At 38.8% G+C, this 17,723-nt stretch overlaps 2 protein-coding genes across 2 annotated transcripts in view; one reads left to right on the forward strand and one right to left on the reverse strand.

Annotated features, from left to right (window-relative positions):
• LOC134663963 (elongation factor Ts, mitochondrial) overlaps positions 1 to 17,723 on the reverse strand; it is a 168,319-nt gene that overhangs the window by 85,622 nt on the left and 64,974 nt on the right. The window lies entirely within an intron of this gene.
• The window catches only part of LOC134663958 (dynein axonemal heavy chain 7-like), a 40,003-nt gene that overhangs the window by 18,579 nt on the left and 3,701 nt on the right, over positions 1 to 17,723 (forward strand). Inside the window, exons 25-66 of the mRNA XM_063520508.1 lie at positions 117 to 253; positions 636 to 866; positions 941 to 1,106; positions 1,314 to 1,459; positions 1,559 to 1,684; positions 1,995 to 2,117; positions 2,214 to 2,374; positions 2,625 to 2,796; positions 3,294 to 3,476; positions 4,001 to 4,132; positions 4,698 to 4,811; positions 5,139 to 5,246; positions 5,408 to 5,605; positions 5,691 to 5,814; positions 6,078 to 6,253; positions 6,336 to 6,487; positions 6,589 to 6,736; positions 6,810 to 7,022; positions 7,107 to 7,279; positions 7,868 to 8,009; positions 8,514 to 8,627; positions 9,296 to 9,406; positions 9,490 to 9,678; positions 10,044 to 10,273; positions 10,366 to 10,591; positions 11,667 to 11,849; positions 12,442 to 12,667; positions 12,784 to 12,929; positions 13,001 to 13,196; positions 13,292 to 13,362; positions 13,456 to 13,613; positions 13,696 to 13,849; positions 13,926 to 14,059; positions 15,181 to 15,454; positions 15,622 to 15,763; positions 15,852 to 16,030; positions 16,297 to 16,460; positions 16,576 to 16,703; positions 16,787 to 16,867; positions 16,954 to 17,099; positions 17,184 to 17,336; positions 17,405 to 17,534. Of these exons, the coding sequence (XP_063376578.1) occupies positions 117 to 253; positions 636 to 866; positions 941 to 1,106; positions 1,314 to 1,459; positions 1,559 to 1,684; positions 1,995 to 2,117; positions 2,214 to 2,374; positions 2,625 to 2,796; positions 3,294 to 3,476; positions 4,001 to 4,132; positions 4,698 to 4,811; positions 5,139 to 5,246; positions 5,408 to 5,605; positions 5,691 to 5,814; positions 6,078 to 6,253; positions 6,336 to 6,487; positions 6,589 to 6,736; positions 6,810 to 7,022; positions 7,107 to 7,279; positions 7,868 to 8,009; positions 8,514 to 8,627; positions 9,296 to 9,406; positions 9,490 to 9,678; positions 10,044 to 10,273; positions 10,366 to 10,591; positions 11,667 to 11,849; positions 12,442 to 12,667; positions 12,784 to 12,929; positions 13,001 to 13,196; positions 13,292 to 13,362; positions 13,456 to 13,613; positions 13,696 to 13,849; positions 13,926 to 14,059; positions 15,181 to 15,454; positions 15,622 to 15,763; positions 15,852 to 16,030; positions 16,297 to 16,460; positions 16,576 to 16,703; positions 16,787 to 16,867; positions 16,954 to 17,099; positions 17,184 to 17,336; positions 17,405 to 17,534 (6,660 nt within the window). The remainder of the gene's footprint in view (positions 1 to 116; positions 254 to 635; positions 867 to 940; positions 1,107 to 1,313; positions 1,460 to 1,558; positions 1,685 to 1,994; positions 2,118 to 2,213; positions 2,375 to 2,624; positions 2,797 to 3,293; positions 3,477 to 4,000; positions 4,133 to 4,697; positions 4,812 to 5,138; positions 5,247 to 5,407; positions 5,606 to 5,690; positions 5,815 to 6,077; positions 6,254 to 6,335; positions 6,488 to 6,588; positions 6,737 to 6,809; positions 7,023 to 7,106; positions 7,280 to 7,867; positions 8,010 to 8,513; positions 8,628 to 9,295; positions 9,407 to 9,489; positions 9,679 to 10,043; positions 10,274 to 10,365; positions 10,592 to 11,666; positions 11,850 to 12,441; positions 12,668 to 12,783; positions 12,930 to 13,000; positions 13,197 to 13,291; positions 13,363 to 13,455; positions 13,614 to 13,695; positions 13,850 to 13,925; positions 14,060 to 15,180; positions 15,455 to 15,621; positions 15,764 to 15,851; positions 16,031 to 16,296; positions 16,461 to 16,575; positions 16,704 to 16,786; positions 16,868 to 16,953; positions 17,100 to 17,183; positions 17,337 to 17,404; positions 17,535 to 17,723) is intronic.

A 17,723-nucleotide genomic window follows, 5' to 3' on the forward strand; every position in this document is an offset into this window, starting at 1 on the left:
GTAATGTTTTCATTTATCCCTAACTTAAGGAGCCATTTGAGGGTAGATTTTGTTTACTTTTATTGAAATAACTAAAGATATAGGTATAGCTGTCATGACTTAAATTGTTACTACAGGTGGTGCACCAGAGGGTCCAGCTGGGACTGGCAAGACGGAGACTACGAAGGACTTGGCGAAGGCGGTCGCAAAACAATGTGTTGTGTTTAATTGTTCAGATGGTTTGGATTATATTGCGTTGGGAAAATTCTTTAAGGTAAAATACATGCCATCATTTTGATATACATTAAGTGGTCCAATAAAGCTACAGCGGATTTTATACATATGTATGTTCCTTAATATTCCCGCTTTGGTATTGTTTTGATCAAGGCTCGGAACCGGTTTTTTTCTTCATACAAAAAATACCGGTATTATTACGTTCTTTTCCGTTCTTTGGTTTATTATTTCATTTTTGATGGGTCAATCTGATAATACGAAGTCGTTACCTAAAAACATGATTCAGTCCTACGGAAAGAGCATAAAATTATTAAAAATATTGGGCTATTTTGGGATTTCAAAAAATACCGATTCCGAGCCCTGGTTTTGATACTGATCAGTAATCGTCCCCACATAGGTATAATAATATATTATGATTACAGGGTTTAGCATCTTGCGGTGCCTGGTCATGTTTCGACGAATTTAACCGAATAGACCTGGAGGTACTATCCGTGGTGGCGCAGCAGATTATGTCTATCCAGCGAGGCATCAACTCGGGCGCCACGGAGATGGTATTCGAAGGCACTCTCGTACAACTCGATAAGACTTGCGCAGTTTTCATCACCATGAACCCTGGTTACGCTGGACGATCTGAGCTGCCTGATAACTTAAAGGTTAAAACAGAAATTCTATATTAAGCAATCAATTGTTGATAATCCAAAAAAAACAAATTTTTAAATATTTACAGGCCTTGTTCCGTTCTGTGGCTATGATGGTACCGGATTATGTATTAATTTCTGAAATTGAGCTGTATGCGTTTGGGTATTTAAACGCAAAACCACTCGCTGTCAAGATTGTAGCAACGTACCGTTTGTGCTCGGAACAGTTGTCTTCTCAAAGTCATTATGATTACGGTAAGCAAGTTTTGGTAACAAAATAATTACTGTAAACTTATTGGCACTTCACCACTGTTTGGCACCTTGAAATGAGTGTTGCTGACTACTACTTATCTGTGTCAATAATTGGATAGTAGATTTCTACATGTGAAACCAAGGTTAAGACATATTTTTATCGATGATAATGCGTGTCAATTTTTTTTTAATTTGTTTTGGCGTATGTAGGTATGCGTGCCGTGAAGTCAGTGCTGCGTGCGGCGGGCGCGCTGAAGCTGCGCTACCCCGATGAGGTGGAGGACGTCATTCTGCTGCGGTCCATCAAGGACGTTAACCTGCCTAAGTTTCTTGAACACGATGTGCCCTTGTTCATGGTATGTTACTTGTGAATTATCTAATAGAAAACGGGTACAGGAATATGACAGTATTTTTACTATTTATATATTTTTTTATCTTTTTCTTGTGATTTACAGGGCATCATTGGTGATTTGTTCCCTGGATTACCTTTACCCTTAGCTGATTTGCCACACTTAGTTGCCTGCTTAAAGGAAGTTTGCGTTCCTCTTAATTTACAGGCTAATGATTTCTTCGTTGAAAAGGTAAGGCGCTAGTTTTAGTCTCATACTGGTCATCAGGATGATTGAAACGTATTTAGCAATTCTAGCACAGTTCCAATTGTAAACTTTTTTTTACGGCTATTCTCAAAAGTTTTATTTAAGTACATTTGCTGGGAGGTTGTGGCATTTAAACCGCAGACCTATTATCTGGGAACAGCCGTCTTCACATTCTTCTTGTGAGTACAAAGCGTAAACGACTTCCAGGTATATACATATATGTACCTAAATGGTTATGCTTGCTTACATTATACGTCCGAAAACATTAAAACAATATTATACTACTTATTTTCAGGTTCTTCAGCTATATGAAATGATACTAGTAAGGCACGGCCTTATGTTGGTCGGGTTCCCTTTTTCTGGAAAAACAAAATGTTATCACGCCCTTGGCGCAGCTCTAGGATGTGTGCATGAAAAAGTATGTATCATATCAATGTCGGGAAATATATAATTTATATAAACTCACTGATATAATTGATTATTGTCCTTATATAAACCTGCCTGGTGTTTTAAGGGTTTAATGGGCGAAAATCCAGTAGAGTGGACAGTAATAAATCCGAAATCTATTACAATGGGCCAGTTGTACGGTCAGTTTGACCCTGTCTCGCACGAATGGTCTGACGGTATTCTTGCGGTCAGTTACAGAGCATTTGCAGTTTCTCCTAATGACAACAGGTAATTAGTTCACTCACTGCATTGTGAGAGTCAGTAGTAGATTTTTTTTAATATTATGGAAACATTAAATTGTTTTACTGCAATCATAAAGTCATGTCTTGATTTCTTGTCGCTTTTCGTTGTACAATACGTATGCCTTTTTTACTAACTCCATAGTACCAATCGTTTTGAAGTTTCATAAGGTTTGATTCGGTATTATATTTATTACTACTAGCAACTATTTTATAATGTACCTAATTTTTTTTTGTAGAAAGTGGTTAGTATTTGACGGTCCGGTGGATGCCATCTGGATCGAGAACTTGAACACCGTTCTGGACGACAATAAGAAGCTATGTCTCATGAGTGGCGAGATCATCCAGCTCGCGCCTACTACCAACCTGGTGTTTGAACCCATGGATCTTGAAGCTGCATCACCGGCTACGGTACTTATAATTAGATACCTTGTTCATTATGAATAGTAGACGGCAGTTGTATAATTACCTGTTGTGGCTGTTGTGTACCTACACAACACGAAAACATCGGAATAATCATAATATAAAAAATAAGTTTACTCGAGTATTTATAAGCATTATTACTGTAAGCAGTAGATCGGTGTTTATAAATTTAGGCTGAATGCAATTTACTGTACCTATAGGATTTATAAATAGGTATGTGTATCTTGTGTATTGTACAGTCGCCATCAGATATATCGGAGCGGCCAAGGTGCTCACAAATATCTGAACACGCCTCTATTGTCAAGGCGTTAGAGTGCGTGTTCAGATATTGTGAACACCTTGGCATATCTGATGATCCGATATATCTGATGGCGACTGTATAACCCTACGGTTACAAAAAGCTATTAAAATCTGTCCAGTTGCTCAAGACTATACAAAGAACTACTTATTGCTGAAACATGCCCCGAAATCTTATTTGTTATTAGGTTTCACGTTGCGGTATGATTTACATGGAGCCCAAAGGGCTGGGGTGGCATTGCCTGCTGGAGTCGTGGCTGAACACCCTGCCGCCCGCCCTGCACAGCGTCAATCGCAACCTCATCAGGACGCTATTCAAACGCTTCATGCCGCCTTTACTGTGGCTAGTTGAGTTATCAGGGCAAACTAAGGTATTTTTAAATTTAAGGTTGTCCCGTTCAGAAAATGCTATCGGCTCGATTCGGGAAATGAATTAGAGATTCACTAGATATGAAATAGTGAAGTTAATATCTTTACTATATCGTATCTAGTTAATCTCTAATTCATATCCCGAATCGCGCCGTTTGTCTATTTTTCTTAGTTGTCGCTTGTGTAGCGTGTCGTTTTCTACTTGTTGGAAAAAATGCCTTAAAACAAGATTGAAGGTGCCAATCATTAGAAGAGTGCAGGTACTTTATCTTAATAATATCTGTCATTTTAAAATTTAAACGTGTAATTCTTGATTATTTATATATATTTCGGCGATTTTGGAAACGGCTTTAATGATTTCGATGAAATTTGGTTATATGGGGGTTTTTGGGGGCGAAAATTGATCTAGCTAGGTCTTACTTCTGGGAAAACGCGCATTTTTGAGTTATTATATGTTTTCCGAGCAAAGCTCGGTCTTTCAGATATTGTCATTAAAATAGAGTGTTTATCTATTTTTAAATTACAGCAAATGTACGTAACATCACGAAGCAATTTGATTATGTCGTGTATGAATATATATGACACATTTTTGGATGATTTTTATAGTGAAAAATATATGGAATCAGTATCTGATCTTGATGTGAGAGCACAGCTAGAGGTAAATACATTTTTTTATGTACAACATTTTATTTTGTACGAGTAATAGAACTTTTACAAACTTTAACGACTCGATTCGGGAAATGAATTAGATGTCTACTAGATCTCAATAAGTTACGAAATGGATAATTTAAAGATAATTGTAAGATAGATGTGTCAAATTTGGCGTTTCTGCGATTCTGGAGGTCCTCTTGAACGATTTCGACAAGTTATGACTAAGATATCCAAGTCACATCTAGTCGATATCTAATGTAAATCTAGTTGATCTCTATATCGTCTCTAGATCTTGTGATTATCTCGTTTCCCGAATACGCGTGCAAGTCACATCTAGTCGATATCTAATGTAAATCTAGTTGATCTCTATATCGTTTCTAGATCTTGTGATTATCTCGTTTCCCGAATACGCGTGAAAGGATCTAATAAAAGTTCATGACTGATTTCGTTTCTACGTTCAGTGATTACTTACATAGATACAGACCGTTGTCATTATTGTTTAGGTACTTTAATTAATCGTTAATACGAAGAGATACGACTTGAATTAGATAAACGCAAATTAAAACTTTCAGGGCATATTCTTCTTTTCCTGTATCTGGTCTATAGGAGCAACGTTGGAAGCTAGTAGCCGCAAGAAATTCGATATGATGTTTAGAGGATTACTCGACAAACAATTTCCAGATAAGGTAATAAAATAACCATTATTGGATTTTTTTTATGTAATAGTCAGCAAACGAGCAGACGAGCCGCCTGATGGGAAGCGGTCATCGTCGCCCATGGACATAAGCAACACCACAGGAGCCACTTAAGCGTTGCCGACCCTTGAGAACCCTAAATACCCGCTTCTTGAAGAATCCCATGTCGTAGCGCAAAGGAAATACCTCAGGAGGCAAGTCATTCCACATTCTGCACGTTCTGGGAAGAAACGAGCGAGATGCCCGCTTATTCTTGGTGTGTGGATAACTTAATTTTATATTATTACGGGTGTCTTGAAGGGTATTTTTTCTTTGCAGATCCTTGAAGCTCTGAAATATCCTAAGGATATCGAGAAACCAGAAAAGCAATACATAATTATTATTCCAGTGTTAGGGACCGTGTATGATTTTCGTTATATTAAGGAGGTAAATAAAATATGAAGTATATTATATATACGGACGTATCTTAATATGAGTAGATACTGATTTAGTTTTACAAAACTAGTTATAACCACTTCAGTTTACTAGCCACGTAGCATGCCACAACTAGTAGGATATAATATTTAAAAATAAAACATATGTTCCAGGGAAAAGGTAAGTGGAAACCTTGGCAAGACGACGTTATCTCCGCGCCTCCAATCAGTAAGGATACTCCGCCCAATCAGATACTGGTGACCACCTTGGATAGTGTCACGTATCTGGCTTTATTTAGGCTCCTGGTCACGCATCATAAAGCAGTCATGATGGTTGGACCAACTGGAACTGGAAAATCATCCTATATAATTGTAAGCCAACATTATGCCTTGTACGAGGATTTGTATTAAAATATTTGAATTTTGAATGTGATTGTAGTTAATTAAATATTTTTAGGATTATTTGATTAAGAGAGTTGACACGAAGGTATATAAAGCTCTTATAATGGCATTCTCTGCTCAAACGAACTGCAATCAAACACAGGACATAATTATGGGAAAGCTTGACAAAAGAAGAAAAGGTATACTTTTCATCTATAATTATATATATTTATATTATTTATATTCAGCTCGTATTTCTCGAAAGAGTTAACATGTGACGTTCGCTGCCAAGAATGTTATATAAGTTTTTTTCGTTAGAACCTCGAAGCTTGGCACTGAAAGTTTTGAAGTCAAACTTGGTTAAATCTAGTCTTCTTCATAAAATATAAGGAGTATGCTAGGCGAATGCAGTTCAGAGAAGAGAGGTTTAAGAACTTTACTGAAAGTGACGTATATTTTGCAGGATATTTCGGTCCTCCAGTAGGATGCTATGCTGTCGTATTTGTCGACGACGTGAGCATGCCGCAGTCGGAGACTTACGGCGCTCAACCACCTATAGAGGTTTTACGACAGGGCATAGATTTGGGGTTGTGGTATGATCGCAAGACTAATGTTGCTATGCATTTAATAGATGTCCAGGTTAGATGATAACATGTTTCATATTTTCACATTACGTTTTTAGGATGCACTATTTCTTATAATCAGATAATTCACATTTCAGTTTATGTGTGCAATGGGAAAACCAACACCTGGAGCAAAACTGATTACCCCGAGGTTTTCTCGTCACTTTAACTTCCTGTGCATTGATGAATTTGATGATGAAACTCTTAAAGTCATCTTCAATAGGATAATGGCATGGCATCTGGAGACAAGGTGATTTCGTCATGAATTTAACTGATTCTACATAAGCAGAGCTAAAGGAAGCGTACATATATTTACATAAATCAATAATACATAATGCTTTATTATTTTAGAGGATTCACAAGAGACTTTGAGCCATGTATCGAACAGGTGGTCAACGGCACTTTAGAAGTTTATAAAGAATGCCGATTAAATTTGCTGCCCACGCCATCCAAGTCTCATTACACCTTCAACTTACGTGACTTCTCTAGGGTTATTCTGGTGAGGCCTAAATATTTTTTGATTGACAATCTTTCTCTAACAATTGTTTATAGTATACTTCTCTTTTTAATAGGGTGTACTGTTGTCTGTCCCGGACGTAACCCCGGATACTCAAAGTATGAAGCGCTTATGGGTACATGAGTGTTTGCGAGTCTTCGCTGATCGTCTGGTAGAAGATTCGGACCGGCGATGGATGGTTAAATGTTTACGAGCTGCTACAGAGGTGCATCTCAACGAAAACTTCGATGCAATGTTCTCGAGGCTTTTGGACGGACCGAATGATTACGTAAACACTTTGAAAATGATAATGTACTTACGATGAAGTGATCAATATGTATAAAATTATATAATTGTTTAATTATGTCCACAGATAACCGACCGTCATCTTCGGAATCTAATTTACTGTAATTTTGCAAATCCGAAAGTTGATACACGTTTCTACATGGAAACGACCGACATGGAACATTTGAATGCGACCGTGGACGCCTTCCTCGCCGAATTTAACGCCATGTCCAAGAAACCAATGAATCTTGTATTATTCAGGTTAGTATGTACCTATACAATTAAACTTGGTAGGTATGTGTACGATACTTAATTATTATTATTTTTTAATAATACCGTTTTTACAAGCTTTTGTTTAACTGTCCCTGTTAGTATGTAGGTACCTATCTTAGTTATGTGGGTCAAATCTTGGAAGCTAAATTTCACCCACTTACCGATTTAAAATTGGGCTGAAATTTTGCATACTTTACCTACTTATGTAAATCGGACGACAATGCAATATTATGACGTCATGGAGCTGATCTGATGGTGGAGACAGGAAGTGGCCATGGGAACTCTATATACTCTGTAATAAAACAATGCAAACTAATTGTTAGAATTGTCTCCAAGAAGTTACCTGTGGAAGAAAAAGTACAGTCAGCCATAAAAGCTTGTATCAAAAATTAAATGTTTTGTCAAAACTTATTTAAAACATATGTAGTTCGTTTAACGATTACATACACCAGGCGGCGTAGCACGGTCGCGTTTTATCCCTTGTCACCATGCCTGTCACTTTCTAACAAGTATGTAAGTGCGAAAGGCACGCGATTAGTGATAGTCGATAAAAATGGAACCGTGCTGCGCCTGCAGGTTCGCAATAGAGCATGTATCGCGCATATGCCGCGTGCTGGCGCAGCCGGCGTCGCACGCGCTGCTGGTGGGGCTCGGTGGCTCAGGCCGCCAGTCTCTCACGCGGCTTGCGGCCAGCATCAACGAGTACGATCTATTCCAGGTATGCTGCCATACTTTACACAATATTACTTAATAATCATATCATTCATATCCTATACCTACTCAACTAATGTTGACTTTATTTGCGGGGTCGTTGCTCCCGCCAGCACATTTTTAAATTATAAACATTGTTTTTAGCTATAACTGACTATATGGAATATTAGGCAAAGCTCTGCGTAGGTGGCACCTTTGTGGCACATACAGTAAACAAACCACATTGACACATCACACGTCAATCACATGGCCTACCGCGAAACAAGAAAATCGAAATTTCGTTATCTAATCTCTCTATCACTCTTGCATTTTCGGGCGATAAAGAGGCAGATATCTAGTTAAGTTAGTCTATGAATGTACTGAGTCGGTAGTGCTGCACTCTAGCGGCAGATTGCAGTAATATTGTACAAGCAAAATATTATTTTGGATCGGATGAGGGCGGACAAAGATTTTGATTGGTTAACTATCTATACTAAATAAATATATAATACATATTAATATCAATTTGTAGGTAGAAATGAGCCGTACATACGGAAAGAACGAATGGCGAGAAGATTTGAAGTCCTTGTTGAGAAAGTCAAGTACTCCCGACTTATGTATGGTGTTCCTGTTCGTTGAATCTCAGGTAAGAGGTAGACGATAGACATTCTTGTTTAAGTAAATAATTAAACAGGCGAACAAAATAACTACTATATATTTTTTGTGTATCGCCTAGATATGTGTCAAATGCCTAGCGACTCAATTCGGGAAATGAATAAGAGATGCACTAGATATGAAATAGTAAAGACATGTGACGTTCCACGACAAAAGGTACCTTAAGGCGGCTGGCACATTAGAGATTCACTAGATATGAAATAGTAAAGTTATGTGACGTTCCACGACAAAAGGTACCTTATGCTGGCGCTTACGTCGCATAGCGCCGCAATCATATTGGAGCGACGTTAATAATTGTAAGCGCCAACCGCCATAAGGTACCTTTATCCGTGGGACGTCACATATCTTTACTATATCGTATCTAGTTAACCTCTAATTCACTTTCCGAATCGCGCCGTAGGTCATATCCGGGCTTTCAGCAGGAAACTATTAAAAACCACAATTTATCCTATTCAGGGTTAAAAACATCCAATCCTTAGTAGGTGAATAGAATACATCATAGACAGGTTGCTAAAATACTATAATAATAGCTAATAACAGAGTAATAAGTGATAACCAAGAGACTTTCCCGGACTCTAATTTTGATTTCCCTTAGTAGGGTAAAATACTAATTATTAATTTATTTCTTGGTGTAAATAGATTAAAGAAGAAGGATTTTTGGAAGACGTAAATAATATGCTGAACTCTGGAGAGGTGCCAAATATTTTTGGGGCCGATGAAAAGGCAGAACTGTGTGAAAAGATAAGAGTCGTAAGTAAAAATTAGCTGATATGTGTGCTCGAATCAGATAGCGTCATTATAACATTTATTTTATAAATTTGTAATTTTGGTAGATTGACAGACAAAGAGACAGGTCGTTGCAAACGGATGGTAGCCCGACAGCGCTGTACTCGTACTTCGTGTCGATCGTGCGTGATCAGCTGCACATCGTGCTGGCCATGTCGCCCGCCGGCACCTCGCTGCGTACACGCATCCGCAAGTTTCCCTCGCTTGTCAACTGTTGCACCATTGACTGGTTTATGGTATGTATAAGCAAAGAGAATTCACTATAGAGGCGGATTTTCAAATTCTCTTTGGTATAAGGAAACATGAAAATCATATCTTTGGCGTAGGTAATTCAACACCAACTTGTAAACATATTAAAAAATTATGATCATAAATCTAAACCTAAATTAGCCTGAGGCATTGTTCCCAGGACACTGGCCGCGTTCCCCCTCTGCACAGTGAGGCTGAGTTTTTGCGCCAAAAATGCGCCTGCTCATAGGTCGCCCCATGAACACCCAGACTACCACCCAGACTAGTTTGGTAGAAATTTCTTTATCAATGCCATTGTGTAGCTTAATTTCTAAATTGTTTGTAAGAACAAGCCAACATACTCTTTTTAAAGGAATGGCCACCGGATGCCTTGCTGGCAGTAGCAACAAGATTCTTAAGGGACGTAGAGCTGACAGGCTTGGAACGTGACACCGCAATCAAGTTGTGTCAGGTGTTCCACACTGACACGCAATCGCTTACACGCGCCTTTAGGCTGCGGCTGAAGCGCTACAACTACGTTACACCGACTGCCTACCTCGAACTCATCAGTATGTTCAAATCGTTGCTGAGTAAGAAACGGACGTAAGTCTTAGAAACAAGTACTTAAATTATCTATTCGTCTACAGAGTTATACAAATGGAAGTAGGTAATAATATTCTTTCTTAAATGAATAGGGAATTACTTACGGGTGAGAAGAGATACTTGACCGGATTGGATCAACTTGCCGTAGCTGCCAAGTCGGTCGCAGCGCTACAGAAAGCCTTAGAAGTGCTCCAGCCAAAACTGGCGGCTGGTGCTGCAGCTGTGGCAGAGACTACTGCGAAAGTGGAGTTGGAAAAGGAAGGTGTAGCCGTAGTGGAGGCCGAAGTATTAAAAGACCAGGCTGCTGCTGAGGAACAGGTATGAGTATGACACATGAGGAAGAAACACATAATGAATCAAGTCAAAATTTAATTTTGACCACGTCATATAGTGCATACCTGAATTTCTTGCCGTTATCTAGTTTTTTGGTTTTTGTTATTGCCTTTTAGTATGTGTGTTGTGGTCTAAAATCGTGGACTAAGCTCGGAAGGGCCGTATACACTCTGTTTTTATTGAATTCCGTTAACTTCGGGGTATGGTTAAATACGTTTAAGAAAACTAAAATGGCATAGTTAAAATTGCCAACAATTTTCTATTTTTTTTATATTTATGAAAAATAATTAAATGTTGCATATAATGTTGTTGTAACACGGACATAACATTTAACTTATTATTACTTCGACCAAACAATTGAAAACGGTGACGTAACAATGTTATTTCGAACATCGATCGTCCGAGATAGTAGTGAAAATTAGAAGCAAATTTATGAACTCGTACTAAACACTGATCAATATGTAAACAGGCCCTAAGGCAAGTGTACACGCTCGTAGGGGCCAAATCAGAAAAAAAATATTATTGATTATCTCCGAAATGGAGTGAATTGGAATACCGGTGTCTATGAGAAAGTTACTTGATTTGTGCTCGGGAACGCACCCTTGAAATTAACGGAAATAAAAAAAAACACCGGCCAAGTGAGAATCGGACTCGCGCACGAAGGGTTCCGTACCATTACGCAAAAAACGACAAAAAATCACGTTAGTTGTATGGGAGCCCCCTCAGATACTTGTTTTATATTTAGTATTTGTTGTTATAGCGGCAACAGAAATACATCATCTGTGAAAATTTCAACTAGCTATCACGGTTCTCGAGTTACAGCCTGGTGACAGATAGACGGACGGACGGACAGCGGAGTCTTAGTATTTTTTTCCTTTGGGTACGGAACCCTAAAAACACGGTGTATAGTATAGATAAAAAAATACTAAAATATAACTAAAAATTCGGTCAGGGTCCTTATCAATCAATCAAAGATCAAATGTAGAACATTCGATGAAATAAATATGATTATGCTTACCTTTACCCTCCTAACTGTTCACAACTGATGTAAATATTTTAGGCAGCGGAAGCACAAGCCATTAAAGAAGAATGCGACGCAGATCTGGCGGAAGCCATGCCGATTCTCAACTCTGCTTTAGCAGCTCTTGATACTCTCACACCACAAGATATCACCTTTATTAAAACCATGAAAAGTCCACCTAAAGGCATCAAGCTCGTCATGGAAGCTATTTGTATTTTAAAGGTACCTAATAAAGGTTCACTCATTACTGGGTTTAAATATAAGTAGGTAGAAGATGAATGATGATGGACGGAAAATAAGAAAAATAGAAGTAAAGTATGCGTAGATTAGATACTATTGAAGTTGTCAGGTTCGATATTGAGAAAAATAAGGAATATCTGATGGGTAAGTAAGAAAGAAGCTGTCTGTTTTGAAATACTGAATTATGGATATATTTATGTTAAATTGTTGTTGTTTATGTAATGTGAGGCTTAAATATAATAATTTCCATTTCAATGCCTTCTAACAGGACGATCCGGTAAGTTAACTATTCTTCTCAGTTAATAAAGTACTTTCAGCTACATTTATTACTATTTCGGTGTTGACTATTCCTGATTCAAGTAATATGGGTCTAGACTTAAAATATGGGTCTTAAATGAAACGGGATGACCGCCTCGAAACTGGTTGTCCATACAAACGTATTCTTCATTTACCTCTCTGGATATGAATATAATAGAAAATATTTTTACACAATTTGATGTACTTTAATCGTAGCTACGTTTATATGGAGAATCGATCGTCCCATATCCTCTTAATGTTTTAAAAACTTATCTAGGAAATGAAACCTGATAAGATACCCAACCCATCGGGGGTCGGAACGATAGAAGACTATTGGGGCCCATCGAAGAAACTGCTGAACGACATCAAGTTCCTGGAGGGTTTGCAGAACTACGACAAGGACAACATCCCGCCCGCCGTGATGAACAAACTCATGAAGACGGTCATGCTGGACGAGGGGTTCGTGCCGGAGAAGATCAGAGCTGTCTCCGTCGCTGCCGAGGGTACACAACACATACATTTACTCACTAAACACATTTTGATAGATTGTATAATCCCGAGCTTTTCATTATAGCAATTGATAATAATGAATGATTGTGAAAAATGTGTTGCATTATAGGCATGTGTAAGTGGGTAATTGCCATGACGAAGTACGACAAAGTAGCAAAAGTGGTCGCGCCAAAAAAGCAGAGGCTCGCTGCCGCACAGGCCGTCTACGACAAGGCCATGGCTGCGCTCGCTATTAAACAGGGCCAGCTGAGAGAGGTATATCAAGAAATACTCATTCGAATCTTCTTTGAAAACGACACGAACTCATTACACATTTTGATTCCCAGGTCCAACTCAAACTAGCAAAATTAGAGGATGCCTTAGCTGAACAAAATCGCCAGCAAAGGTTTCTCGACGATGAGGTGGTGGACTGTAGTAACAAGTTGAAGCGAGCCGAAATGCTCATCTCAGGATTAGGAGGAGAGAAGACTAGATGGACGCAGATAGCAAAAACTTTGCGGCAAACATACAATTCTTTGACTGGTATATAATTAAATTATACATATATAATACAGTTTTCATTCGTAAGTTTGGTGAAACTTATGTCATAATACTCATAATCATAAATTGGTTTTTAGGTGACATTTTAATTGCTGCTGGTATTATCGCCTATCTTGGACCATTTACTGCTGCTTTTCGAATTGAACAAGTAAGTATGTAGATTTAATTGAAGAAGATTTACTAGTTACAAGTACAACTTTTAAGAACTGCATACTTATTTTGTATTATATGTATTTCACAGATAAAGAAATGGGCTCAGGCATGTCACGATGGCGGCATGGTGTGCACTCTAAACTACAGCCTGACTAAAACTCTGGGTGAACCAGTCACAATACAACAGTGGAATATAGACGGACTGCCTGCCGACGACTTCAGTGTTGAAAGTGCTATCATTTTAATGTTAGTTTGGTGACATGATTGATTATAAATAAATAAAATATTTTAGCAGATATCATTCTCTAACTTTTAATTCGTATTTTAGGTCAGCTCGTCGCTGGCCTCTCATGATCGACCCACAAGGTCAAGCAAATCGCTGGATCAAGAACATGGAAAAGCCTAACAACTTAAATGTCGTTAGAATGACGCAGGCGGATCTTAGTCGAGTTTTAGAAAATGCTGTGCAATTCGGACAGCCGGTATCATGTCAATCCTTTTAGATTTTATGGTATGCCTAGAATTAGATTTATCATTACATTTTATATTATATTACAGGTGCTATTAGAAAATGTACTAGAAGAACTGGATCCAATGTTGGAGCCTTTACTTCAGCAGCAAACATTTCGTCAGGGTGGAGCACTCTGCATAAAAATAGGTGATACTATTGTGGAATACAGCAAGGAATTCAAGTAAGAGCGTTATAACAATAATAATAAGTTATGTGGTGGCAGTAGATAGGAACCTCACGCCGCTCTCCTTGGCAAACGAGAACTGGCGCAAACCTATGGTACTAAGTACTGCGGATCGCAAGGTGGCATGGGAGAGTAAGGTGCTACACGGGCGGTTCTACAAGGCCCTCACGGGACCCGATGTGGACCTGCTCGCGTCGGTGAACTGGTTACGATTCGGGGACCTCTTCGGAGAAACCGAGGGTTTTGCCTGTGCAATTGCAGACGAAGTGATGATGACGAACAATTATCGGAAATATATCCTGAAGGACGGTACGGTCGACATTTGTCGGGCATGCCGCCGTCCCGGAGAGTCACTCAGGCATATCATTTCCGGTTGTTCTCATCTTGCTAACGGCGAGTACTTGCACAGACATAATCTCGTAGCCAGGATTATTCACCAGCAACTTGCTCTTCTATATGGCCTTGTGGACCGCGAAGTACCGTACTACAAGTACTCACCTGCGCCTGTTCTCGAGAATGGTCGTGCCACGCTCTATTGGGATCGATCTATCATCACTGACAAGACTATTGTAGCCAATAAGCCTGATATTGTGATAATAGATCGTTCGCAACGTCGGGCCGTGCTCGTTGACATCACCATCCCCCATGATGAGAATCTCGTGAAGGCCGAGAAGGACAAGTCCAGTAAGTACCTAGACTTGGCTCACGAGATAACCGCCATGTGGGATGTTGATTCGACGATCATTGTCCCGATAGTCGTTTCAGTGAACGGTTTAATAGCAAAGAATCTCAACCAACATCTTGAGAGACTCTCGCTAGGTGGTTGGATCAAGGGACAGATGCAGAAGGCGGTGATCTTGGACACGGCGCGGATAGTCCGCCGGTTCCTCTCTCTGCAGCCCTGACCACCGGTAGCTTGGGCCTTGCCCCGCTGCTGGCGGCACCCTAGGTTAGGTTTTTTATAATGTGTTTATATGTATTTTTTATTGTTTTGTAAGTGTTTTTATATTTTACTTTTATATACATATTATAAAAACCTAGCCTAAGAAAAATGATGAATGAAGAAATAATAAGTTATAAGTTTAGAGCAGTGTATTTCATAATTATTCATTTTTTAGACTCTACATAAGCACAAAGTTAGCAAACCCCCACTATTTACCAGAAGTGGGCGTGCGTGTGACCCTAGTCAATTTTATGTTGGCTAAAGATGGTCTTGAAGCCCAACTGTTAGCTCGCGTAGTGGCGAGAGAAAGGCCAGACTTACAACAGGCCAAGTCAGATTTGACAACACAAGGTGCCGAACACAGGAGGCTTTTGCAAGAGATTGAAAGGAAAATCCTTAATGTATTGTCCACGTCAGAGCATCTCTTAGAAGACGAGGAAGCAGTACAGGTAAAGTCATAAATCCCCTTTAAAGAGGACATGTTTTTTCAGTGCAATTCTCGCCAGGATTTTTTCATACATTACGAAGTCTATGGTCAAATAGTAGTGCACGAATAAATAAATGCACAAACATTTTCATATAAACCTAGTAAATATTACACTATTTTGACTTACAGATATTAAACTCTGCTAAAGATACATCAAATGAAATTAAAGAAAAACAAGAGGTAGCCATGGTCACCGAGAAAGCAATTGACACCGCTCGAGATGATTACGTACCCATCGCTGTCCATTCTACTAATTTGTTCTTCCTTATTGGTAAGTAATTGATTTGTATTATACGCTGTTCACATAATACATACTATACATAGGTATTTATATAACGAAAATATATTTTATTTTGCAGCATCCTTAGCAAATATAGATCCGATGTATCAGTACTCTTTGGGGTGGTTTGAAACTCTCTTCACCGCTGCCATAAACAATACAGAAAAGGTTGATGACATCCCACAGCGACTGAGAATATTGCGCGCTTACTTTACATACTCGCTGTACGCTAACATCTGCAGAAGCTTGTTTGAAAAGGTTTATTCAGAAATATACTAAAAATAATAACTTAATAACACGATAGTTTAGCTAGGTATGACATAGTACTTAGTACAGATGGCGCTCACGTCCGTAGTTCGTATTTGTTCAAACATCGTAGATATTTTTATGTACCTATTTGAATGGAAATCTAATCAATCTGTATCATATTCCATAAACCTGAAATATCTGAATAGTGCGTTGCCTTTACGTATAATAAAAAAACAATGGAAACAATGGTTAAGTTCATTATTTTCCTCTCCTAGGACAAACTAGTGTTCTCCTTATTGCTGACGATCACAATAATGGTGGCCGAGGGCGAGCTGGAGCAAAGCCACGTGTTGTTCCTGCTAGCCGGCGCCCAGCCGCGGCACGTGCCGCCCAACCCTGTCAAGTTCCTCGGCCCTCAGGCCTGGGCTGAATTTATCGGGTAATCATTACAATAGGATTACTCTAACATGATATGCGCTCTAAGTGGTTACATTCATGAATAACATGAGCAGCAGCTCAACTAACATAGAACTAAGCTACAATATTAATTTCAGATTGAATGAATTCGACCGATTCCATGGCTTATTGGACCATTTCATGGCTAATATAGATGCATGGAAAGGCTATTGCGACCTAGAGGACCCGCAAGATCAGCCTTTGCCCGCGCCGTGGGATAGCTGTAGTGCCTTTGAGGTTGTTTTCTTTGTTGATTAAAATAAAATATTATTCTAAAACTAATGCTGCATTGTTGGATCTAAGTCATAGTTTTTTTATTTCAGAAAATGATGATCCTGCGTTGCCTGCGTTTAGACATGATGAGACCAGCCGTTCAAAACTTCGTGCAAAGTATAAAATAACACATAACATGCCTAAATAACACGTTTCTCCTTATCTGTCATATCATAATAATTCTCGTTAACTTTAATTTTTAGATAAAATGGGTCGCAAATTTGTTGAGCCTCCACTTTTCGATTTACAATCTTCATATTCGGATTCACATTGTTGCATACCTCTTCTATTTGTGTTAACTCCTGGATCAGATCCCATGGGTACTCTGCTTAAATTTGCCGATGATCAGGTAAATTCAGTAACAATGCAAGTAAATATATTAATTGATGTTAATAACGATTAAGTGGATGCAGTGAATTATTTATTTTGTAAGGGATTTGGAGCCTCCCGTCTTTTCTCTCTATCACTGGGCCAAGGCCAAGGCCCTATAGCTGTCAAGCTTATAGAAGAAGGCATCCGAAGTGGTACTTGGGTGGTGTTGCAGAATTGTCATCTAGCCAAAAGTTGGATGCCAATGCTTGAAAAGGTATTTGTATAAAATTGGTAAACGGCAACGCTGTTATGCGAATTTGGCTAAAAAAATTTTTATTACAGATTTGTGAAAGTCTTAAGCCGGACACTACCCACCCGGATTTTAGGCTTTGGCTGACTTCATACCCCGCTGACCACTTCCCTGTCTATGTGCTACAGAATGGAGTAAAAATGACCAATGAACCACCACAAGGTTAGAAAATAATAATGATCACCTTTTCCCACGCAAAACATTGCAAATGATTTGGAAGACCTGTATTTGATACAATTTTCCTATTACTACTGTCCTAATATAATTAAATTTGAATGCTATTAACACATATGTATGCAATGTTCTATTTTGTCGCTGTTTTAATCAAGCCCTTCTTTTTTGAATGTACTT

Source organism: Cydia fagiglandana, chromosome 4 (assembly GCF_963556715.1).
Source record: "Cydia fagiglandana chromosome 4, ilCydFagi1.1, whole genome shotgun sequence".
NCBI lineage: Eukaryota > Metazoa > Arthropoda > Insecta > Lepidoptera > Tortricidae > Cydia > Cydia fagiglandana.